A 25,799-nucleotide genomic window follows, 5' to 3' on the forward strand; every position below is an offset into this window, starting at 1 on the left:
TTCACATTTGATGATAACATTTTCCAGGTCAAAAAAGATTTGTTGTTTTTGTGTTTTAGCCTCTACTGCGATTGCTTGGAATTTTTAAGGATTTGCCTTCATTTTATTAATTGAAAACCATTTAATAAGAGAGAGACTGTCTTCCTGTAAAGAGTTAACATTTTGCAAAGTTTTATGAGACTTTGCTAAAGTATTGTCGTCTGCATAATTGTAAAGAGTGCACTTTTTAACAAAAAAGAACAGGTCATTAATAAAAATATTAAAAAATACAGGTCCAAGAATGAATTCTTGAGGAATACCTTTCAGAATATCCAACATTTCACTTAAATGGGAACCAATCTTAACACACTGTTTCCTTTTTCATAGATAACTCTTTAACAAATCTAATGCTGGACAAAACCCGTAAAAGGGTTGATTGACATCCAAAACCTGGTCTAAAAGCAGCCAAAAATGGGTTAAATTTTTTTTCAAAAGTATTTCAATGGCTTTTTCAAAAATTTTTGAAACGACAGGGAGCACACTGACAGGTCTGTAATTGTCTTTAATAAGAGCACTATTTTTCTTATGGATTGGTGTAACCTGTACTTCTTTAAGCTTGTCAGGGAAAATTGAACATGATAAAGACAAGTTAATTAATTAATAATGTTTGTAATAGGTTTTGCTATAACGGTCTCTGCTAAACGGAGTAATTTAGATGATATACCATCAATACCTATGGCACGCCAAATTCACAAAAAAGAGCAAAACATAGTTTCACATTCGATAAACTAGGTTTATCGTTTGTAAACTATAGTTTACGGACTGTAAACTATAGGTTGTTAATCTATATTTTACATCTGTAAACCATAGCTATATATAACGCGATAATCTATGTTTCACAACCGTAAACTATACTTAACACCGAAAACTATCATTTGCGATTGCAAAACTTAGATTATCTGATAAATACAGTTTCACGATTTGTAAACTATAGTTTACAAACCGTTAACTATAGTTAACGATCTGATAAATATAGTTTCATGATTTGTGAAACTATGATTAACAACTCTGAACTATAGTTTACAAACGTGAATCTATGTTTATCAACAGAATCTATTGTTAACGCTTTATTACAGACAGATAAACATAGATTAGCATTCGTAAACTATAGTTAACAACCGTTAAATATAGCTTTACAGATGAAAACTATACTTAACGAATCGTTAACTATAGTTTACGGTTTGTAAACTATAGTTTACAGTCGATAAACCTAGTTTATCAATTGTGAAACTAGGTTTAGCTCATTTTCGTGAATTTGGCGTGCCATAAATACCCGTAGCCTTCTTTACATTTGTTTTGCTGATCTTTTCTTAACAAAATTTTCGGTTACACTAGTAAAAGAAAATTCTTCAGATATATTTGTGGAGTTTGTTTGAATAGCAGCAATGCTTGGGTGTTTGTCATCTACTTGCACACTATTTTCTCCTATATCTTTGGCAACATTTACAAAATCCGGCCAACATTTTCGAAGCAATTTTATTTTACTTTACTTGAAAGTTGTATTATAAGAGCAGAACGTGTATATACTAAAAATTTAGATAACTGAGTTTATTCAACATAAAACAATACATTTATACAACAGTATATTTTTTTGTTTAAAATTTGAAGTAAATATTGGCATTTCTGCCGCTGTTCATAAATTTATAAATGAATCTTGTACTTGTAGATTAAGCTAGATGTATTATTGACTTTTTGCCTGACAATTACTAAGTGTTTTTTTTAAGGAGAAGAACTAGTTAGTTGTTAGAACTTATTTCTTATCCTTTTGGTTACCAATATGTTCAACATTGGCGGATATATGGGGGGGGGGGTCCGGGAGTTGGAACCCCCCTTTATATTTGTACACAGAGAAAAAGAGAGAGAAATATAGAATGATAAATAGAGAGAGTTTTTTCCTGTAATATAGATATTTATATATACGTTTAATGATTTGAAAAAATGAAAAATCTCTTTTCTTCTCGCTGGATCTGTGGATTTTCGCGTATTAGCTTTCCTCCACAACCCCGGCTAAGGGCTCCGACCACCCACAAGTAACATGCAAGGAAGATTCCGGGGAACTTTGGACCATCTTCAGAACTTACTAACTTTTAGAAGGATCTACAGGTATAAGGTATTTTTAATCAACGAAGAGAAAGGTTTAAAAAATGTTCCCGTGGTATGTGGATGGAGAGGACTCATTTTTTCTGAGAATAATCTTTTGCTGTAGTTCTAATTACTTTTTTTTTGATTTGGAAGCTCCTTCCACATTTTTTGGCCGGAAAATACGCAGATTCAAGCATTTAAAAGTTATGTAACGAACAGAAAAGTTACAGGATCCCCCCTCCACCCCCATTCCCAAAAAAGGATTTTAGAGTGTGGTGCATAAGTTTTTTTTCTATTTTTTTTGCTTGTCAACTATTTTTTTTATAAATGTAGCTACGGACTTGAAGTGGCCTTGGTGGATCCGCCCGTGTTAAAAAATAATGTAAATATGCAGGCTCATAGAGCGAGGAGAGGAAGCAACCCCCTTCTTTTCTGAGTTAGTATTTCGTAATAATAATAAATTTTACTTTAGATGCATGCTGCTTGCCCCTTTTTAATGGCCGAAAGACCGAGTATTGGTATTTTTTGTGGGTGGTGTGTTAAATTTTTTTTAGAAGAACTTTGCACCCCCTTGATACTGGACTTGATACGGGCCTGAAATGATAACCAGATTTCTACATGGGATATATTTAGTTATTTTATTATTTACAAAAAAAAAAGAATAATTAACTTAAAACACTTCTTCCTAAAAAGAGGGATATGCTAGAATTTTAAAAGAAAAAAAAAACTGTTTACGTGTTCAAATAAAAAAGTGTACCATCCATTTACAAAGATTACCAGTCTTGTCCTGTCTTATGGCTGACCAATTACATGTTAAACACACAATTTAGTGTTAGATACTTTTAAAAGTATACTGCAGGACCAAATGGGAACTGGTTTTCACGCATTCTTTACAATACAGGCATTTGTCTAGCATAAGATAAATGGAGGGCATAAATATCAATATGACACACTTATGCATCTTCTACCGGTATTTTACCCATGCATAATATCGCCGGATAGAAACACTAATTTTAATTGTCGTGATTAAGTCTTTCGAAATTGGCAGTTAAGTGCAACATTACAACTAATTACTTGATATCAAGTATCTTTAGGGAATTTACCAGGAAAATGATTAAAGTGGCCTTATTTTCTATTCTTCGATTGGATGATATCAAATGTAGGGATTTCCTTTCATGACTCGATCTGTATAAGTGCTAACCGTTTTCATCGTAGTACGAAGGGGGTAATTATATAATTATTTATTGAAGCTTTTTTCTCAAGAGGGGGAACACTGTCTATATATTTAATGACACGTACACATATTGTGGTATAAAACTGTGTGGATCAAAATCACTATCATATTTGACTCAGGTGATACCATGAATATGTTCTGTACCCTGTTGTCGGTATTTGTCACCATTGTTCACGTTGCGTCTTTCTCACTACTCACAGACGAGAATGGACACAACATCACCGACATTGGCAGAGTGGATGAGCAAAACGTGGAAATATTTAAACAACTCCTGAATCAAGAGACCTTAATCAGAATGGCCTTAGTGAGAAATGTCCACATTCTGATGAAAGACATGATAACCGTGAAAGAAGGCCTAGCTGCAGCTGAAAAGAAGATTGTTGAAAATCAGGCTTCTGCTGATCGGGAAATAGCGGAATTAAAAAGAGAAGTGAAAATACTGAAACGCGAAAACAGCCTGTTGAAAAATGAAAGTTATGTACACAAACAACATCTTGCGAATATGGATGAGAACATCACACAGATTATGCAGCACAATCAAGACGTTCAAATAAAAAACGAGGCCGAACGGAAAATGTTTGAGAAAAATATTTCCGATACAATTTCGGACATCAAAATTGAAGTTCGTTATATGTCGGTAACCTTACTTGATTTAAAATCACAAACACGCGATATCGAAAGTCGTATTCCCGATTCTATCGAAGAAAAGAGCATGACAATTTTCAGAGCTGTGAATTCTTCGTTAAACGATATCAACACAAAGTTATTGTCTACGGACAACAAACTTGCAGCTGCAGTTTCCAAACTCGAAAAGTCACAAGCAGAAACTGCATTATCTTTTTCTGGTAATTATTTCAGAATTTCATTCTAGACTACATTATTTTGTTAGACAGACAGAATTGTTTGGGCTGTAATATTTCAACACGATAAGTATTGACAGCTAAGAGGAATAACTTCAACGTCTAGGGTTTTGGTTTCGTGATGTGGTCAATCGGTTTGCTCGCGTGATGCTAGTAATTTACAGAAACGCTTAACGCATTTATGCATAAAATTATCACGCCAACAAAGTAATTGATCACTGCCAATGAAAAATAAAACAGACTATTTTTTCCTTATAGATCTATACATTTTTACCTGATCCTTTATGCAATAAAAGATATTTTAATTCAGTTATAACAAATCTGTTACGTGCTGAGCAAATCGATTTATAAGGATATAAAGCGACTGCATAAAATTATGTACCTTATTTGTAGTTTTATCTCGGACAAGTTAGTCATTTGAAAAATAATGAGCATTTATCAAAATGAGTGTAGAAGTAAACATCGTGGATGAATTGTTTGAGCTTTGTCTGTAAAATATGAAATGACTTGTAAAAATTATCTTACATTTATGAATACAAATAACTAACAAATACTGAATTTATTTTCAAGATGATGTGAATGCTACAATAGAAAGTCTGAAAGCTGAATTTAAGCAATCTCAGTTTGAACAACTGAAGTTATCTGCTGCAGTTACCTCTCTGGAGATGTTCCGAATGAATGTGACAACTTGCGGTATTATTGGAACTTTTCTATTGCTTTTAATATTATCAATGCTTAAAAGACTTGCTTGATTTTTGTTTTTTGTCTATTTTCGCATCGTGTTCAGGAGTTGAGTTTTCAACCCTTGATTATAAAAGATAAAAACTCATATTTATTCGATATAATTATTATGGAATTTAATAGATTTGTCCGGTAAAATCGTGAACAAAGCGTTTTTCTCGAAAAGTAATGGGTGCACTAAGCTGAAATTTCCAGTAAATGTTTATTCATCATATTCATCATATGCATCATAATTTTTTTTGATAATATATAGACAAAATAAAGATTTTATTTTTTTGCTTGAATATGCACAGGGTACGGTCCTACGGCGCACGGTATCAGAGAATACACAAGTATTAATTCGAAATGAAAGTTTTAAATACATATTAAAGATCGGGATGAAAATTATTCTAATTCGACTCCTTAATCAATTTTGTCATCTTTTTAAAAAATTCAATGCATTTGGTTAATTTTTGGCAAATTCCCGAGCATTCGAAATGGGAAAGTGGTAAACACAATACACGAAACATGGCGACGTTTGATGATGTTACGGCGCATCGGAGAACAGTTCGTTTGATTAGGGTGTTATAATGACAGCTTAAGAAACTTTAAATGAATACAGAAGAAAAAAATATGAAAAATATCACCACATACAAATGAAATGGAAGTTTTCTGAGCGAAATCTTTTTGATCGAGTCCCCATGTAGTACAAAACATACGGACAAACTGCTATAATTGTAATAGCGAAAGACGCTGTCAATGTCGAACGTCGATATAAGATTCTCTATTAGCCTAGTTGAATGATGGCGTGAATACTGTCCGTAACTTGCTAATAAATCTTCAGAAGATCGCATGTGTGCACCAGATTGGTTCCTCAGACTCATGTATGTGAGTCAATGGAATTTCTAAATTTAAGTGGGACTTATCCAACTTTATTTTTAGCAAAGATGTAACGTGGCGCTGTTATATAGAAACTTTGATTTCGTTATATCATCTTCTCTGCGCCGTAGGGTATTAAATAAACAATATATAGCATAAAATCTCACAATTTGTGTATTTATGCATATATCTTTTTGAAATTTGCTCTGTACATTCATAATATACTGAAACGCAAACGAACGCAACATCCTATTTTTAATAGGGAAAAATAATGATATATGGTAAAGAATGCATGGTCAATTTTGTAAATATCGGTAATTTTACGGTTGAACGATCTTCGTATCATTTTCGGAAATTAAGTTTAAGTCTGCGTAACAAAAATTAAAAATTGCATGTTTAACAAAACAGTTGGCAATATAATTGAGTTTAAAGAGTTTGTTATTGTTCATCATAAAGAATTCAGCAATATTTAAAAAAAAACCTCTCCTTTTGTTTCCCGTAGCAATGCTAAGGCTTCCTGAAAATGACGTTAGTACGTATCTCCATTTTTCTAGCTGGAAAACCTCAAAATAAAGGTGATGGAGAGTTACTGATGCAAAAAAATACTACATTACCCCTAGACAGACTCTAACGTATCATATGCATTAAGTCCGTGGACCGGAAGTTCGAGTGTTTCTACACTGCGTTAGGTTAGAGAAAATGCGACCTTATCAACTAAAAAAGGCATTTAAAAGTGGCAAAAAATATTTCCTTTGCTCAGATATCTATATTGTTGAACTTACTGAATCGTAGAAATTAAGCTACAATTGTTGTATGGGGCAGCCTTGCACGCTTTAATTTAATGTCTGGGAGGTGGGTGTTCTATATAACAGTCATATGCTACTTTTTAAATTTGAAAGATAATCATTAAACATTTTTATCAAATTTCTGATGTTTGAAAAGTGAGTTTAGGCTCACTGACTTCATTTTTGGAAATCATTAGATAAAAAAAATCAAATGTTTGTAGATCACTGCTAGTTGCGTTTCTTTTGCGTTTCAGTATATATGTACTAAAGAGTTGTGAAAGTTTCAGAACGCGGTGATGATTATTTTTCAAACTAGACAACTTGTCCACGATTTTACCGGACAACCCTCGTAATATAAGTTCCTTTACTATATGACACACTAATGTAACAAAACATTTAAAAATAAAGTTTTTTTTCCGAAAGGTATGATAAACAGTTCTTGCTTCATATATTTCTGTTCAAATACTATTTAATATTATCAAAATTCTGTAAGTATGTTTATTCATTTTTTTAAATATAGACATATTACCAATACTCTCATGACAGAGTATTTTCAAAATAAATAAATAAATAACTCGAATGAAAACGTAAACATCATTTCGATTTTTTCCTGCTTCATCAACTTCTCAGAGAGCCCCATTCACCGTATTCATTGAATGAAAGTTTTATATCACAATGTTTATGATTGATATTCACACAATCATACTCACTGAGGTCTTTTTTCACGTTTCAAGTTAATTGATTTTATTTCGTGTCATTATTAGGTCAGCCAAAGAAAGTGGCTTTCACCGTTGGAGTGATGTCTTCAAATACCGGTTGGAACAGTGGCGCGTTAATATTTCCCTCGGTAATCAGTAACGTTGGTGGTGGGTATAATCCCTCAACCGGAATCTTCACTGCCCCCACTGATGGAAATTATATCTTCTTCCTTACTGTCGTGGAGTACCAAAAACAGTATAGTAAGGTAGACATTGTTATGAATGGGGTTTCTAAAGTCAGAACTATGGGACACTCAGATGCATCTTACCAGACGGGAGTAAACATGGTTTTTCTGCAGCTTCAGCAGGGAGATGCAGTGTGGGCCAGAAGATATAGTGGTACTGGCTATTATTCCAACAGTGTTCCCATTACAACGTTCTCGGGCTTCCTCTTGTAACTTTGATTTTCCAAGAAAGATTGATTGGTCTATACAAGAATGCTATCATGATAAAAATCGAAGCAGATCTAGAGGGCCTCCCCTGGAATTTTCAGATACGCATGTGTTTCAATGAATTTGAAAAAAAAAACAAACAAGCTAATTCAGAGAATTCGTGTCCCCCGCTTAGGGAAAAAGTCGGCTCCTCCGACTGAATTTGTATTATTATTATATGTATACATGTATACTGAAGCAAATAAAGTATGTCAATATGCACATAAAGATTTGATTGCTTATTCGTTATTATGTGTATGGAAGATTCTTTTTATATGGAATATTTATCACACTGTAATGATGATTTTATGAGTTTGTACAAGCCAGACCTCATAAATTTTTCATTTCACATGCTGAATACTATCATTTAGTAAAAAAAAAAAGTATTTCGAAAAAAAAAGAATATGGATCGTCCGGGATTCGAACCCGGGATCTTTCACATGTGAAACGAGAGACAATACCGGTAACTCTCCTCATGCCCCTGTGCTAAAAATAGCGACATATAATACAATAACAGGTCTGGACGATTTCTAAATATGGAAGTCAAGAACGATAATCGAAAGTTGCTATAATTGTACATCAAGTACACGTAATTATTTTTCTGTCCAATCAGACAACAGCATTTTTACACACCCCAAAACATATTTTAAAAGAACAAAAAGATAACACGTGCTTTTGTTTTTTTCCTCAAAAAGATTTTTTTGACAAAAAATCTGTAGAAATAAGATAAAAACTTTTGAAGAATAAGGTATTCCCCAAATTTTTACCGTGAACCTTGACATTTTTATCTCGGTAAAGAAAAAAAATAATGCACGATAGAATGTAATCGTTTACAGAGGTATAGATCGCACCAGCAAGTTTTTATCGAGATCAATTATAACATTTACCAGAATATATTATATGATGGTAAATATAATTTTGCTTAGCCGTCCGATTTTCATCGATAATGCTTAAATTCCATGTGTATATATAGATCAACTCGCACAAGTGTTTATCGTATGGAGTATACACATATACTAGTGGCTTTGCATATATCACGGGTTTCATGAGCGCCGAATACTTAGCTATGCAGACTTTAAATGGGCATAAGGAAAGGCGTTTAACGTGGAGAAAAGAAAATCCTGTAATTATACATGAATGCGTTTTATCCCAATATCTTATCTCGCATATCAGAAACTGCATGGACTACTAGTATTCTGTAATAAACACTCAAAAATAATAAAGACTGTTATCTTTTCGATGAGATTTTTATGTCAGGCTCTAAAAACTGAAAATTTACCGTATTTATATCAATTTTTTAACGTAAGTAAATCTTTGGGATTGCTAACTCCTATACACAGATTTTCTTTATTCCACTTAAAACGTATTTCAAGCTTTCAAGTCGTGTTTGTTCACGGTAGAATTGTCATATTTATTATATTATTCCCAAATGCGCATAAAGTTTACAAAAACTTTGTTCTAAAAAAATCTTTTGAGCAAAAAACTTAAAAACCACGTGTTTTATTTATTCTCTAATGGGTTTGTCTAAATGCTGTTATCTGATTGGTCAGAAGGATTAGTGCATTGTTTATTCTGTGTATTAATAGCAATTCACAGTCATCGTTCTTGACTTCCTTATTTAGAAATCGTCCAGACCTGAATAAATACTAATAAAACAAACGGGGCGGGACACTTTGAGAGAGGTGAGAGAGGTCCTAGGGAGTTTTGGTATAAAATTACATTGCAAAAGCTCAAAATCCTCTTGAAATATCGCCCGAAAAGGATAGTGTTACACACAGACATAATGTATAAATTTACGACCTTGAACTTTGACCTTTTGACCTCAAAATAAATAGGGGTCTACCACTTTTTATTAAATTGTACAGAATATTCCAATTTCAGATCAGATTTATTTACTAGCATTAGATGTAACCCAACTTTGTCTATGTCAGATCAAAAGAGTGTGAATTTTCTTTTAACAAATTTTCCTAGGCAGACCTCAAAATATTTATACCTTTCATAGATGCACAGACACTCTCCGTTGTACAAAATACGCCATGCGTAATATTTGTGTATATATTTTTCATATATTTTGTTTAAAGTGACATATAGGTCCGATGAGCCTGGTGTTTGGATATTAATTGTATTAAATGTTTTTCATTGTACTGTATAACACATGTCACTATAATAAACAATTTACTTACTTACTTACTCCATAGGCAACAGGGAGTTGTTATGTAAAATTTCATTGCAAAAGCTCAAAGGGTTCTCGAGATATCGCTCGGAAACGAAAGTGTTATAACAGACAGAATTTGCGAATTTATGACCTTGAACTTTGACCCTTTGACCCCAAAATCAATAGGGTTCTTCTTTAGTCCATAGGGAGTTGATATGCAAAATTTCATTGAGAAAGCTCAAAGGGTTCTCGAGATATCGTGTGGAAACGAAAGCGTTACAGACAGACAGAAAGACGGACGAACGGATCCACGGACGGACAGACCCAAATTAATATCCCCCACTTTCAAGCGGGGGACAAAAACCAACAACACTGGGTATATATTTGGTGTGTCGTCTGCAGAATTTATGTATCGAAACATTTATGCTTTAAATACCCTGCTCAATCTTGTCGTCTGACAGCAGGTGGACAGACTTTACACGGACACAGGGTTAATGCAACTTACAAGTAGGGCTGTGTATCGTTGGGGAGAATTAGGATGTGTCATCACGATACTAGTATTTTAAAAAAATACATGTATATGGCAATGTATGATAATTATAAATCAAGATTTAATTTTACAAAACTCTATTTAAAGTCTTGTATTTTCTGAAACAAAGATAAAAGTATTTTAGTTTAAACTTTTTCTTTTACTTCTAACACAAGATGCGTTTTGTGAAACACTGATGAACCCGTATGTCATCTTTGCTATAGCCAAGGGTTTCTGATACGCTGCTTTCCTCATAAACCCTTGGTATACGGTGTTGAAAAAATTGAGTTTTTTTTTCAAGCTTTGATTGGGGTGGATCGATCGACATAGATCGACCAATCAGCAATTGTTTTTTGGAAATGACGATATCTGCGTTCGGGATATATTTTGGAGATAACGAACAGTATTCAATATCAAAGTCCATAAAACAATACAAAATAGGAGCAGAGCAAACACGGACCTCTGAAACATCAGAGGTGGGATCAGGTGCCATGGATCGAGGAGTGAGCATCCCCTGCTGACCGGTCACACCCGCCGTGTGCGCCTCGACATGATCGGGAAATAACAGAAAAATCCGTCGTCAATTCAGTCTATAAACAATGGACTAACAATTAGTATGAACAAGCTAATTCAGAGAATTCGTGTCCCCCGCTTAGGGAAAAAGTCGGCTCCCCCTGACTGAATTTGTAGAATTATTAAATGTATACATGTATACTGAAGCAAATAAAATACATGTATGTCAATATGCATATAAAGATTTGATTGCTTATTCTGTATTATGTGTATAGAAGATTTTTTCTTATATGGAAGGTTTATCACACTGTAATGATGATTTTATAACCTCATAAATTTTTCATTTCACATGCTGAATACTATCATTTAGTAAAGAAAAAAAAAAGTATTTAAAAAAAAAAAAAAAAAAAAAAAAAAAGACAGGATCGACCGAGATTCGATCCCGGGACCTCTCACATCTGAAGCGAGAGACATAACCACTAGACCACGGAATCGCTTTACGCGCTGTGAAGTATATGCAGAATTGAAGTCACATACATGTATATATTCATGTTTTCATGTTCGGTATTCTCAAAATTTTACACAATCCATGGTGTTTGATTTATTTAGCCTTTATTAAACAGTTCTAATAGATGTAATAAGAACATAAAGTCCGCCGAGAACCTGTTTTATGTATACGCACTCATGCCCCTGCGCTAAAAATAGCGACATGTAATACTATAAATACTAATAAAACAAACGGGGCGGGGCACTTTGAGAGGGGCGAGAGACGTCTTGGTAGGGAGTTTTGGTAAAAAATTACATTGCATAAGCTCAAAATCTTCTTGAAATATCGCCCGGAAATGATAGTATTACATACAGACAGAATGTATAAATTTACGACCTTGAACTTTGACCTTTTGACCTCAAAATCAATAGGAGTCTTCTGTAGTCCACAGGGAGTTGCTATGCTAAATTTCATTGCAAAAGCTCAAAGGGTTCTCGAGATATCGTGTGGAAACGAAAGCGTTACAGACAGACAGAAAGACGGACGGACGGACGGACGGACGGACAAACCCAAATTAATATCCCCCACTTTTCAAGCGGGGGACAAAAAACGTCAGTCAGCATATGACTCAATGATAAATTGTATTTGCTGACAAGCTAGGTCATTGTATGGACCATAGAACTTACGAAATGATGACTTTAAACACGACTGCTGATATTCTTGTTTCGTCAACTTGCTTGTCAATGATTTACCTCGTTTTAGAAATTGTTCATACGTAAAGCATGCTCTTGCGTATTGAATCAACTGAGATATATACACTCCGTATGCAGGTGATGAAGGTATATTGCTGCTTAAGTAAGGGAAGCTGACGATAGAAAAGTTAGTCATCACGTTTATCATATAGTTTGGTTGTTAGATTACCAACAACGATCACAAACCATTCTAGGAGAGTAGCGTATCAGAAACCATTGGCTAGCGAAGATGCCCGTATGGCAGCTTATGGTTTCTCAAATGCAAGTCAGCCAGCAAGGTCAAAATTGTTGTATCCAAAGAAAGGTTTTGTCACAAGTAATGAGCCTGTGAAATATGAAAGTCCAAGTATCAACTGTTCCAAAGTACTGGCCAAGGTTAAAGTTTTTTTTGTTAACAAAATTAGTCAAACTCTAAGGTCATGGTCAGGCTTGGGGTCAATTACTTTGAAATGTAATTAATTACTTTCAAATACATTGATAATTTTGTCAATTACTTGCAATTACAATTACATTGATTTTTTCAAATGTAATAAATTACTTTCAATTACTTTGACCAATGTAATTAAATACATTTCAATTACTTCGAGTTTTTTTTTTATAAAAAAAATTAATATTTTTTTTTCAAATAAGATTTTTTCTATAGCGATCAAATTCGAACTTTCATTCAGTGTTTTTGTTCTTGGGTATGATAGGGGTTCACACCTGGTCAAAATTAGACCTTTACCTTATAATGAGTGTGACACACTGTATAAACAAATTAAACATTATGAGACAATTAATTATTGTACAAACACAAGCCCATGCTACACCAGTATGGTGTATGGCAAGATCTTTTTTGTTACTTTCTCAAATCCATATTTTTGAAGCAAATGAATAATATCTATCACAATTCCATTCATTATTTTCTATCTTAAAATGAATAGAATACAGGTAAATCTAAAAGGGGATGTAGTTAGTCTAATTACTGTAAAACAAATTAACTATCTAAACAATCATTGTTATTTGCAAGTGGGAATAGGGTGAACTGAGATTTATAAAACATGGGAATAAGTAATATAAACCCACTAGTATAAAACTATGTATCAGTATAAGACACCTTTTTAAATATAAACTTTCATTTTGAAAAAAAGTAATTGAAATGTAATTGAAAAGTAATTGAAAATACATGACCTTTTTTGAAATGTATTTAAATACATTCAATTACTTGTAATTGAAGGCTTGCTCAAATACAAATTACTTCCAATTACTTTGAAAAATGTAATTAATTACACTCAATTACAATTACTTTATTCAATTACCCCATCCCTGGTCATGGTCAAATTTGATGGCACCCCAAAAAATGTATTGTCACGTGGAATATACATATGAATTAAGTGTAAAAGCCTTATCACTAACTATTCAAAAGTTAAGACTTAGTTTAAATAGGTCAAACTCGGAGGTAATTTTAAGCAAAGAGGTCAAATTTGGTGGTTCATTGTGTACTTGAAGAAAGGTCTCGTCACAAGGAATATGCATGTGAAATATGAAAGCTATGACCTCAACTAATCGAAAACTTTAACCTTGCTCATAACTTTTGATTGGTTGAAGCTATGGGCTTTCTTTTAATATTTCAGATGTGTATTCGGACTATTCCTTGTGACAAGACCTTTCTTTAGGTGACATCAAATTTGACCTGTTGACATTGACCTTGGAGTCTGGCCCAATTTTGCAAAATTTAAAGCAATTTTATTTAACTAAGCTTAAACGTTTGAAGAGTTGGTGCTAGGGTTTTCATATTTCAACATTGTGTGGATGGATTAATAAATTCCGCTTATCTCATTTATTAGTTTTTTCACGAAAAGCAGGTGAATGATGACACATAATAAAAGGATAGAGTTTTGATAACGACGCATATTGTGAGATGAACTCAAATATGCGGTAATATATGTAATTCTTGTGACAAGACCTTTCTTTAGATGCCAACAACTTTGACCTTTACATTGAAGTTTGACCTCCATTAAAAAACTCTGACCTTGGCCATAATTTTTGAACGGTTAGGGCTATGGCTTTCGCACTTCACATATGTACGCCTTTATAAACATGTATACAACATTGACCTTGGAGTTTCAGTTTAACCTACTTTTAAAATACTTTAGCCTTTGTCAAACCTTTTGAACAGGTGGTTCTAAGGCTTTCATATATATTTCACATGACTGATTGTGTCTTTCTTGTGAGATGACCTAATCACTTTGAGTACCAACATATTTGATTTTCATTTGAGAAAGTTTAACCTTCACTATAATTTGCCTTACGGGGGCATCCGTGTCCCCAAACACATCTTGTTTATTCTGGAATTAATCATTTTGACAAAAGACATTAAACACAATGACAACAGAGATTATCATTCGTTAAAACATCCATAATTTAAAAGAAAAACAAGATGTGTTTGTGAAACACTGATGTCCCTGTATGGCAGCTTATAGAGAGAGTTGAATTCTCTCAAATGCATGTCAAACTTCAAAGGTCAAAAGTCTTGTTACAAGGAATACACCTGTGAAATATGAAAGCCTTACCTCTAATTGTTCAAAAGTTATAACCAAGGTTCAAGTTTTTAAAAAGTAGGTCAAACTCTTAGGTCAAGGACAAAAATATTTTATACCAGCTGAAAGTTCTTGTCCCAATGAATACACATGTGAAGTTTGAAAGTCCTAACTCCAATTGTTCAAAGTTATGGTCAAGTTTAAAGTGTGGTATATATTTTGTGAAAGCATGGGTCTAACTCCAAGGTCAAGATCAAGAGGTCAAATTTGGTGGTACCCAAAGAAAGATCTTGTCACAAGGAATACACCTGTGAAATATAAAAGCCATAGCCTCATCCATTCAATAGTTATGGACTAGGTTAAAGTAGACAACAGACAAATCAACAGACAGAGAGACAAGACAAAAACAATATACCCCAGGGATTTTTCAAATCGGGGGCATTAAAAAACTTTTATGCCCCGTAATCAAAGATTCCGGGGGTTGATAATAATTTTGCCTGGCCTGTCCGTCTTTTTGTCTAAAACAAACTTTAACCTTGGTCATAACTGTTGAGTGGGTAGGGACTTTAGCTTTCCTATTTCATAGGTGTATTCCTTGCGACAAAACCTTTCTTCAGGTACCACCAAATTTGACCTCTAGTCCGTTGAGTTTGACCCACTTTAACCCAAAATTTCCAAACATCTTTCATATTTCACATGTGTATTCCTCACAATATATTGGATACCATCACCCTTGATTTGCACCATCTTCCCAAGTCAAGGGTTTCTGGTCCGCTTCACTCCATCTTCCCAAGTCAAGGGTTTCTGACCCACTCCGCTTCACATCTTCCCAAGTCAAGGGTTTCTGATCCACTCCGCTTCACATCTTCCCAAGTCAAGGGTTTCTGGTCCGCTCCACTCCATCTTCCCAAGTCAAGGGTTTCTGATCCACTCCGCTTCACATTTTCCCAAGTCAAGGATTTCTGGTCCGCTCCACTCCATCTTCCCAAGTCAAGGGTTTCTGACCCACTCCGCTTCACATCTTCCCAAGTATAGGTTTTCTGATCCACTCCGCTTCACATCTTCCCAAGTCAAGGGTTTCTGGTCCGCTCCACTCCATCTTCCCAAGTCAAGGGTTTCTGATCCACTCCGCTTCACATTTTCCCAAGTCAAGGATTTCTGGTCCGCTCCACTCCATCTTCCCAAGTCAAGGTTTCTAATCCGCTCCACATAAATCCTTGACCGAATAGACTAAGTTTGACGGGGTTTACTATTAACCATCTAGTGAGATGATACATTTTGAACTCTACTGACCTCTGCTATGGCCAATCAGAGTAAATGAATTCAACAGAGAATTCGAGATAATATTGGAAGTCGGTGATAAATTCAATATAACGCAACTAAAAAGCTGAGACAAACCTTTAACTGGGCTATTTAATGATAAAGCCGTTATCCTTATGACTATAACTGGCGTGTTTTTCTGTTTAAGGTCATAGGCAACGTAGTTTGAACTTTATTGGGTTCTTCCCTGGAGTTGAAGACTTCCACTAAATGAAAGACCTGCGTTCAATACTTTTAATGTCTACATAGTACATATGGATTTGTACACCTCTTCTAAAACAACTTTTGTTAAAAAAAAATCTGGGATTTATGTTTTGTAATTTTTGTACATTTTATCTTTGAATAATGCAAACATTTTCATAATCTGATATGTTTTTAAAACCCCTGGTAACGCATGCTGATTTTTTGTCTAAGAACATGTCATTGTATTATAAGTTTAAATTTAGAATATCTTGAAAAAATTTCAGTAGGTAAGGTACACTGCGTATGTATTTAAGATTTAGTTTCAGGTTAAATAAAACAATGATTATGATTGGGTCATGAAAATTTGCACGAGGTCAATCAGAGAGCGCATTTCTAACCCCGTCAAACCTAGTCTATTCGGTCAAGGGTTAGATCAGAAACCCTTGACTTGGGAAGATGGAGTGGAGCGGATCAGAAACCCTTGACTTGGGAAGATGTGAAGCGGAGTGGATCAGAAATCCTTGACTTGGGAAGATGTGAAGCGGAGTGGGTCAGAAACCCTTGACTTGGGAGGATGTGAAGCGGAGTGGGTCAGAAACCCTTGACTTAGGAAGACGGACCTGGACCTACTTAACAACCTAACAACCTAACCCAACTTTAACCTTGGCCATGATTTTGTACCAAATGGTTCATCTAGGCAGCCTTAGTTTGCAAACTATTTTTTAGCAAATCAAAACAGAATACCTGGGAGGTATTTACTTTTCCAATTTCACAGGAACCTGATAGTGATACAGCAAATGAAAGCTTTTTGACAAAACAATACTTTTTTTTACTTTTCAAGCGAGTCTAGATTTATGCTGAAGTGGTAAAAATTAAAGTACACTAAAAATTTTTCCATTCAATCTTTTATCTTTATTTTGCATCAGTAGAATTATACTGACTGCTTAAAATACAAAAATGTTGCTGATTATGAATATAGATTGTATGTATACACAGTAATTTCACTTCTGAGTTTAAAATTATTGTCCTGATGAATATAGCTGCATAAAGCTGGGCTACATAAACAACAATACATTTATGAATATGAAAAAAATGTTTGTCACATACAGCTACTCAGACCATATTTATACAGAAAAATAATCTCTGTAGCTGGTATCAACATGTCATAAGAAATTCCCAATGAAATATTATTTTCTCCTTGTTGATTTATAGCTATCTTGAGCTGTTTTACTTGAACTCCTATGCACAGACTTGGGATCTGAGCTGTTATAGAGCTTCCTGGGAAGTCTGTCTGGTTTTGTTTCTGAACTGCTATGACGAGACCTAGAATGCCTATCTTCTCTAGTCTCTGTAACATCATGTCGTGACTTTTCCTGTCTGTCTGAAATTGTTTTCAAACTCTTGTGCCGATCTGATTCCTCGATTCTTGTCCTACTATGTCGGTATGAAGTTGAGTGTTTTGAATCATTTTCTCTCCTTCCTTCATCAGTTTTTCTTTCTCTGCTGCTCCTAGAAGATGGAGACTTTTCCTTTGACCTATATTCTCTGTCCTTTCTATCCTGCTTTGGATCATATTTTCTTTCATAGTCTCTCCTAGGTGTCCTAGGTTTCAGAGTCCTTTCTACTTCAGAACTTCTTGACTTATCTTCCACTCTGTCCTTTCTCTGTTTCTCTTTTGATTCCGACTTCGGTCTGTGACTAGAAGAATGTCGCTTTCTGCTGCCTGGTTCTCTGTCACTTGCATTTGAAAGACTCCTGATTTTTGCCTCCCTATTTACTTTTTCCTTTCTCTTGTGAATCAGATCTTCACTTTCACCATCTGAGGAATGAACCTCTCCTTCCTCTGATTCACTGTCCCTCAAAGATGGCTGAATATTTTCTGTTTTGAATGCCTCTACAACATCAAAGTTCCTTTCCTCCACTGGTGCACAATTATTGTCAACAGCTTCTTTATCTTCGTTTTGTTTTTCAAACGACTGTCTCCTGACGTTGATTCCATCCCTAGCTCGTAAAGACACAGCTCCTTTTAAGTCTAGTTGACTTTCTTCATCGAAAAACTCGGTAATACTCTCGGTCTCTGTGAGTACATCTCTGCAAATGGAATCCATTTTCTGTCCATTTGGTGAAGAAGGCATCAAGAAGGATTGCACATCCTCTTCCTGGCATGGTTTGCCGGTGTTAAGTTCAACAGTATTTGTAATCACTGAATTTTTGACAGGCACAGTTTTTTCAGCGACTTCTTCTTGGGATTCATTATCTGTTACTTGTTCAGCCACAGATGATACACTCTTACTTACAGCACTAGTATCATCACATACATTGCTCTTTTCTTCTATTTTTTTCATGATACTGTTACGTATGAAATCAATGGACACTGCAGAACTCAAAACGGGGGGATTTTCTGGTGTAACAGCTTGTTCTTTTACTGTCCCTCTATGCTCATCAATGCTCATATCTGTTGTTGGACTTTCTTTTGCATCACAATTTTCCTCAGAAATATCACCCAAATCATTAACTTTCAAAGACCTAGATTTCTCACCCAAGAATGTTTCAGAAATATCCCATTTTTGCTCTTTTGCAACCTTTTCCTCTTCAACACTATTGTCAACTTCAATATCTGAAATCTTGTCTTCATCTTGAATGGCTTTGCCCTCTTCTTCACCCTTATTTAAATTCTGAGTAAGATCTTGACCTTGTAGTTCAAATGTACATGGGTTGTCTATTTTTCCAGCACTATTTCCAGGCTCCTTGGTATTTTTTAACACACACTCACTGGAGATTTCGAGAAACCCTGATTTCTCTTTCACTTCGCTGCCAGTATAAACTTCGTTGACTTTCAAGTCATCTTTCTGTTTCATGCATGTCTTTGACAGCTCCACGGAATCAGATTGGTTACTTACTAAGACATCTTTAGATTTTTGACTTATCTTTGATTGCTCTTTAGAATACTTTGTCTTCAACTGATTGAGGAATTCACGATCTGCATCATATTCTTTCTTGGACAGACTGTTCTTTGTAACAGGTTTCTTCTCTTCTGACTTCAAGGCTTCAGATTTCATGACTATTTTTGTGCCTTTACTTGACGTATATACTTTCTCACTCAAGGTCTTCGGTTTCTCAGTGTTTTCAAATATAATGCTCTCTGTAAATACCTGCTTTGGACCAAGTGGAAGCTTCAAGACTGCCTTTGGTCTCTCAGGCTCAATTCTTTTACTTAAAGATTGGCTGCCTTCTTTTGCAATAGTACTACTTTTCTCTTTCTTATTCCTGGAAGAGTCCATACAGCTTGAATATTTTGACTGACTCCTTGATGAAACCTTCTTCAAATCTTTCACTGTTTCTTTTTTCTGGTGACTGGGCTGTGTTGAGGCAATACCTCCACTTAAGCTGTCCTCATTTCCAAGCAAGTCATTCAATTCTGTTTCCGACACATGGATTTTAATATCAAAACAGCTTAAACTATTTTCATGTACATCTGGCGTTACTTTGTAACATTCCTCAGCTTTACTTTCATTTTCTGTTTGATGTCCTGCAGATACTGACTTACTTGGTGTGAACCCAAGTTCATGATCTTTTTCACCTGAGAAGAAATTCTCCTTTCTCTGGTCTATTGATATCAACTCTTCAATGAAAACATTGGCTGCATCTCTGCTATCTGCAACACAACATTCATTGTCTTGCCTTCTTGGTGGCGATTTAAAGTCACTCTTATCTGAACTTGCACAGATTTTTTTATCAGGATTATTTTCTCCCTGAGTTTTATTCAATGAAAGATGCTCTGCAGCATCTTCTTTGCCTGCTTGAAAAGTTTCTTTATCAAAAGCACCAAGAGTCTTGTTTGATAATGTCTCTACTTCTTTGTTTGATGCTTTACTATACATTGAAATTTTCTCTTCATTCACTCTGATCATGGCTTCCTCGACATTTGTTATCTCTGGAAAAGTCACTTTATCAACAGGCCTACTGCTTGGTTTAGGAGATAAAGTTTTCTTTTTATTCCATGATGTTTCAAGAAACCTCTCTTCTTTACACTCCGTTGACTCTGATTCCTTTGTATCTGAAACATTTTGAATGTTATTACTACTAGGACTTTTTTCTACGTATTTCGATGATTCTGAATTGACCAATGACCAAACTTTCTCGATATCTGATGAGTCCTGAGGTTTTTCTTGCACTTTAAACTTTTCAGCTTTTTGTGACCCTGACTTCCCTCTTTCAAGAAGCTTATCCTTTTGGTCATATTCAGTTCTGGGCAATTTATATCGCTTAGTGTTCTTTTCTTTTTGCTCTGCGGGAATCTTCTCTTTTTCACTGTCTGATATTTTTTCCTGCCCCCTCTCCTTGGATCTAAGTCTTTTCTTCTGTTGAAGTTTAAATCTCAAGTCATCACTACTTGCCCTCCTTTCTGTATCCCTTTTAGGTTCATCCTCTTTCACATTTTTGGAATTTCTCCTTGAACGCTCCGGCGTTCGTCTACGTTCAGGTGTTCGTCTTCTAGATGAATTAACACTTACACTTGACACTTTAGTTCGGTTTGTAGCAGCTTTTTCTTTCTCTTCCACTTTTCGCCTTGTATGACTTGATCTCTCAGAATTGCTAGATTTCTTTTTCTCAGAATATGTTCTGTATTTGTCTTTCTCACTTCTGTTTGTTTCTCTCCTTGATCGACAAGGAGAACGTTCTATAGGCTTGTCTCTGGATATTAACTGACTACCGCCATCACAAGATGAATTAGTTTCAGAGGTTAACCTCACTTGTTCACTTGATAATTTGTCATTCTGAGATTTTTCCACTTCTGTGTGACTGTCAATCAAACCTTTAAAAGAGAGTTCACTTTTAGTGGTTTCAGTGTTATTCACTTTTTCCAATCCACCTCTATTTTCGTTGCATTGTAAAGCTGTTGGTTCAGGCTTTGAGATCACTTTACAGGGACTTCCTACAGGAAGGTCTCCTTCAATCACAGATTCTGAATGTTCCTTTAAGGATTTCTTATATTCATTGGATCTTCTATTTCTCAAATCTTTTATGCTTTTCTCCACCAGTTTCCTAGCAGATATTAAGCCATCCCTGGATTTTTCAGAGTAGATATGTAATCCTTTTGAGGAACTTGCATCTTGTGCTACATGCCGAGGCTCGTCCCTCTTCTGTCTTTTAAAATTCTCTTTCAGATCGTCCCATGAGCTCACTATCTTTCTCTTCCGTGGAGACATGTACGATTCCTTCTCACTTTGATTGTCTCTCTCAGTGGTTCCGACACTTCTGCTATGTCCATTACTTCTGGCATGTCCTTCCCCTGAGAAAAAATCCTTTCTGGGAAACTTACGACATCTTGGTTTGTATGAAAGATTTCTGAAGTTCAAATCCTCTCTATAAGTTAAAAAAAATCAGACATAAATTTTCACTGAAACAAAAATTTCTAGTCAAGTAAAATTTAATTATCTTTATTTTTAAAATTATAAGCTCTTTGATAAAAATATACAAGAGGCCCATGGGCCACATCGCTCACCTGAGAAGCTTTGAACATTCCGTTCTTTACCAGATTTCTCCCTTGTTATACATGTTGTGACCCCATCCTACCCACCTAATCATAATTTAAACAATTTGAAATCTACACTACCATAGGATGCTTTGATTCAACATAGTAAAACTTTGATTCCCCATTGTGGCCCCACCCTACCCCCGGGGGTGACATGATTAGAACAATTTAGAATCTACACTATCCCAGGATGCTTTCACATAAGTTTCTGCTTTTCTGGCCCAGTGGTTCTTGCGAAGATTTTTCCTATATATTTCTATGTAAAAGTTTGATTCCTCATTGTGGCCCTGCCCTATCCCCGGGGGGGGGGGGGGGGGGGGGGGGTCATGATTTTTACAATTTAGAATCTACACTTCCCCAGGATGCTTCTAAATAAGTTTCAGCTTTTCTGGCCCAGTGGTTCTTGAGAAGAAGATTTTTAAAGATTTTTCCTATATATTTCTATGTAAAAGTTTGATTCCCCATAATGGCCCCGCCCTATCCCCGGGGGTCATGATTTTTACAATTTAGAATCATTTCCCCAGGATGCTTTAACATAAGTTTCAGCTTTTCTGGCCCAGTGGTTCTTGAGAAGAAGATTTTTTAATGACCCCACCCTATTTTTGTCTTTTCTTGATTATCTCCCCTTGTGAGGAGACTTGGCCCTTCATTTTCACAATTTAAATTTCCCTTCATATAAGAATGCTTTGTACCAAGTTTGGTCAAAATTGGCCCAGTGGTTCTTGAGAAGAAGTCGAAAATGTGAAAAGTTTACAGACGGACGGACGACGGACAAAATGTGATCAGAAAAGCTCACTTGAGCCTTCGGCTCAGGTGAGCTAATAATGTTGCTTAATCTCCATGTAAAAATGATTAACCAATTCACCCTGAATTTAACTTAACCTCAAGTGTATATACGAGGGCTGTTCAATAAATAATGTCCTCGGTGCTCAGAAAGAAGCAAAAGACGCTTTTCAATGATTTAGTCTTTATAATTTTACTTATTAATCTCTATTAAACCAAACACATGTCCTTAACATTTTTTATCCAATTTCTGATTGCTTTTAGAACTCATTTTTGGGTATGACCCTTAGTATACTGGAAAATGGCAGATCCAATGATTTCATAGACGTGTTTTTTCCTTCTGAAAGGTTTTTTTTCAAGTTTGGAAATTGAAACAAGTCAAAAGGTCAAAGATCTGGCCAATATTGTTAATGTGAAAAAACACTAACTTTCTGTTTATCCCGAAACCCCCTTTACTCCTCAGGGCATGCGGGTTTGGACGCTGTCATGAAGGAATTCAGTGTAGTGGATTCCTGATTCTGGGTCCTTCCTCTAATAAACCGTTTGATCATTATGCAAAAAAATTGCTTTGTAGACTCCTCCAGATATTAAAATGTCTCCCCGACTACGAATTGGAACAACAAAACCACTAATATTTCAGAAAATTGCATATAAACCAGTCTTTGTGCTCTTGCATACTTTTGCTCTTGTCAGACCTTTGCCGTTTTTATCTAGTACTTCTTATGGTAAATTTTGTTTTGATGGTTTTAAGCAATATATTCATGTTCCAATATCTGTTTGAATATAAAACAAACGTGGATGACTACAATTACTGATATTTTAAAATAATTGTTAAGACTTTCGTATATGCTGTCGTTTTCACTCATTTTTTAAAATATAGGGTGACCTTTGAGTACCAAGCTTTTCTACTGTCAAACGTTTCTTAAAGACAGTGTAAACTACTCCCGATATGATGTCTATTGAATTTGCTATGTGTCTTAAAGTCAATCATACATCATCAAATAGTATTTAGTGAAATTTGGCAAACAGTGCATTAGTTGTTATAATTTTTGTTGGCAAGGAGGGTACCCATTTTTGATGCCCATTATATAATTTTTTTATCATTGAAATTCACTTGCTAATTTGTCTATAAAACAGACATTGGTTGCTGTAAATGTCACGTTTCAGTGAATATTTCTTTGGGATTTTTAGCAAGTTTTACAGAAGCTTCAATGAAGCTTTTATTTTCACTCTAGTTTACTGGTTCTTTACCATTCATTTATAATGCAGTGTCTCGAAAAGCCCTTGTTTCCCAGCTTCTCACGATGAAACTTTGTGATGAAAAGTGGTCACATAAACTGTTATGAATTCAGTAAAGATTCAATAATGAGAGAAAGTCAGGTTTAATGTCATATGATATCTGTACTGTATGTCATACAGTTCAGGACATTATTTATTGAACAACCCTCGTATATAAAAATAAGACTACCTTAGTTGACCAATCTGTGTGTCTTTCCTCTGTAACTCTGCTTTAGCTGTGACGTACAACAGGGAGATATTCTTCTCCAGGGTCTGGCTCTTCTCCATGTAAAAGCTCTCATGGTTCCTAGCTGTCTGGAGCTGTCTCTCCAAATCACTGATGGTGTTCAGGGCTCTCTGATACTTCTCACTCAGCTAGAGAATCAAATTATACAACTAGTGGTACTGATTTAAAAATAAACTAACAATAAAAATCCTAAAATATTTCAATAGGACATGATGTCCCATGAATGTCCTACCCAGGGTTCGACACTAACTTTTTTACCTTGGTGGACCGCAGGTCCACTTGTCAAAAATTATTGGTGGACCTTCTCAATATCTGGTGGACCTTTAAAAATGTTTGAATTAATGAATAAATCAATATTATACACAAGGCATTAATTAAAAATATCTTCAATATATACCGATTCCAGTCAGACTAATAAGGCATAAATCTAACCAGTTAACAGAATCAAATCAATTAGGGACTAGTCAGATTTTTTTCTCAGAAATATTGTAAATAATTTGTTTAAATATTAAACTGACATAGGTACATGTATGAATATTAATTATTTTCTAAATTTATTGTTTATTCAAATAAGTAGTGATATAATGTATATCAAGAAAAGAGATGAAACTGCAGATTACAGTTCAGAAAAAACAATGCATAAACGCAGCTGTCAATCAATTCTAATCATCTCAAACAGTGTGCACTCAAGCGTGAAGCGATTTCCTGTTACCCTGGTCCCAGTGTAATTTTCACACCTTTCTGTGCATTACGTAAACAGAGGAGAGACTGGCTAATTTTGCGCAGATTTTTCATGCTTCTTATTTAAGGTCCTTTTTGAATGTTCTGTTGTTAATATTGGAGTTATCAATTTTACATGTAAAATATATCGAGTTGCTAGGGTCACCCTGATTACCTAAAACAATATTTACCCGTATATTTATTTCTTGTAAAATACAGCTATGGACATGATGGAGGAATTCATAATTTGAGTTACGGATTTCGATTTAAAGAAAAAAACCCTGAAATTTTCACTGTTTTTTTTTAAATACAGTGTTTAAATTTTAAGTGGACCGACGGTCCACCTATTACAGAAAGTTTGGTGGACCTTCCTATTTTTTGGTGGACTCGGGCCGCCGGTCCACCGTTAGTGTCGAACCCTGCTTCCCAACAGGGTGTTTGTTCTATTTCATACAAAGATATACCTGTGTTGTTCTCTGAACTTATAGGAGAATAGGATAAAAGGGGAACTAATTTTTCACACTTTTTCATTCATGTATTTATGCAAAACTGATATCTTTCTAAAGCACAGTCTTGCCTAATAAAGCATGGTATGAAGTCTTTATTTATTCCATTTATCTAACAATTAATATAACATTTCATTTTTTTTCAAAGTTCTTTCTTTCTAATATGTTAGCAAATTTATTAATAAGATGCCCTTGAAAGATATGTCTGATAAACACTCAGAAAGATTTTACTGTAAAAATAAAAGCAAGAAGTTGACAAGATTTTCACAGGGACTGTGAAAGAAACTACAACACATTTGATCTTTATATCTTTGCATGAAATTTGATAAAATATAAAGTGGTTTAAGATCAAAGTCAGAAAATTAAGATAAGGTAGAATTCCTCTCTGACATCAGTAAGATCAGTCAAAGAAGTGTACCTCTTGGTGTGAGACCTGGTGTTGTACATTCTCATCTGTTATCAAGTCATCATAGAGATCCAAAG

At 34.9% G+C, this 25,799-nt stretch overlaps 2 protein-coding genes across 2 annotated transcripts in view; one reads left to right on the forward strand and one right to left on the reverse strand.

The window, feature by feature from the left end:
* The first annotated feature begins 3,434 nt into the window (after window positions 1–3,434).
* LOC134243929 (uncharacterized) lies at window positions 3,435–7,773 on the forward strand. The gene is made up of 3 exons (XM_062726165.1): window positions 3,435–4,200; window positions 4,786–4,908; window positions 7,364–7,773. Exons 1-3 carry the CDS (start codon window positions 3,483–3,485, stop codon window positions 7,753–7,755), a joined length of 1,233 nt encoding a protein of 410 aa, XP_062582149.1. The 5' UTR covers window positions 3,435–3,482; the 3' UTR covers window positions 7,756–7,773.
* A 9,385-nt stretch (window positions 7,774–17,158) lies between these two features.
* The window catches only part of LOC134243958 (CASP8-associated protein 2-like), a 14,072-nt gene continuing 5,431 nt past the window's right edge, over window positions 17,159–25,799 (reverse strand). The window contains exons 3-5 of the mRNA XM_062726207.1: window positions 25,735–25,799; window positions 24,034–24,218; window positions 17,159–21,613 (exon numbers count right to left, since the gene is read on the reverse strand). The exon at window positions 25,735–25,799 is cut by the window's right edge and continues 70 nt beyond it. Of these exons, the coding sequence (XP_062582191.1) occupies window positions 17,434–21,613; window positions 24,034–24,218; window positions 25,735–25,799 (4,430 nt within the window). The 3' untranslated portion in view covers window positions 17,159–17,433. The remainder of the gene's footprint in view (window positions 21,614–24,033; window positions 24,219–25,734) is intronic.

The sequence above is a fragment of the Saccostrea cucullata genome, unplaced genomic scaffold (genome assembly GCF_032062105.1).
Source record: "Saccostrea cucullata isolate Sc308-1 unplaced genomic scaffold, CSIRO_AGI_Scuc_v1 ctg79, whole genome shotgun sequence".
NCBI lineage: Eukaryota > Metazoa > Mollusca > Bivalvia > Ostreida > Ostreidae > Saccostrea > Saccostrea cuccullata.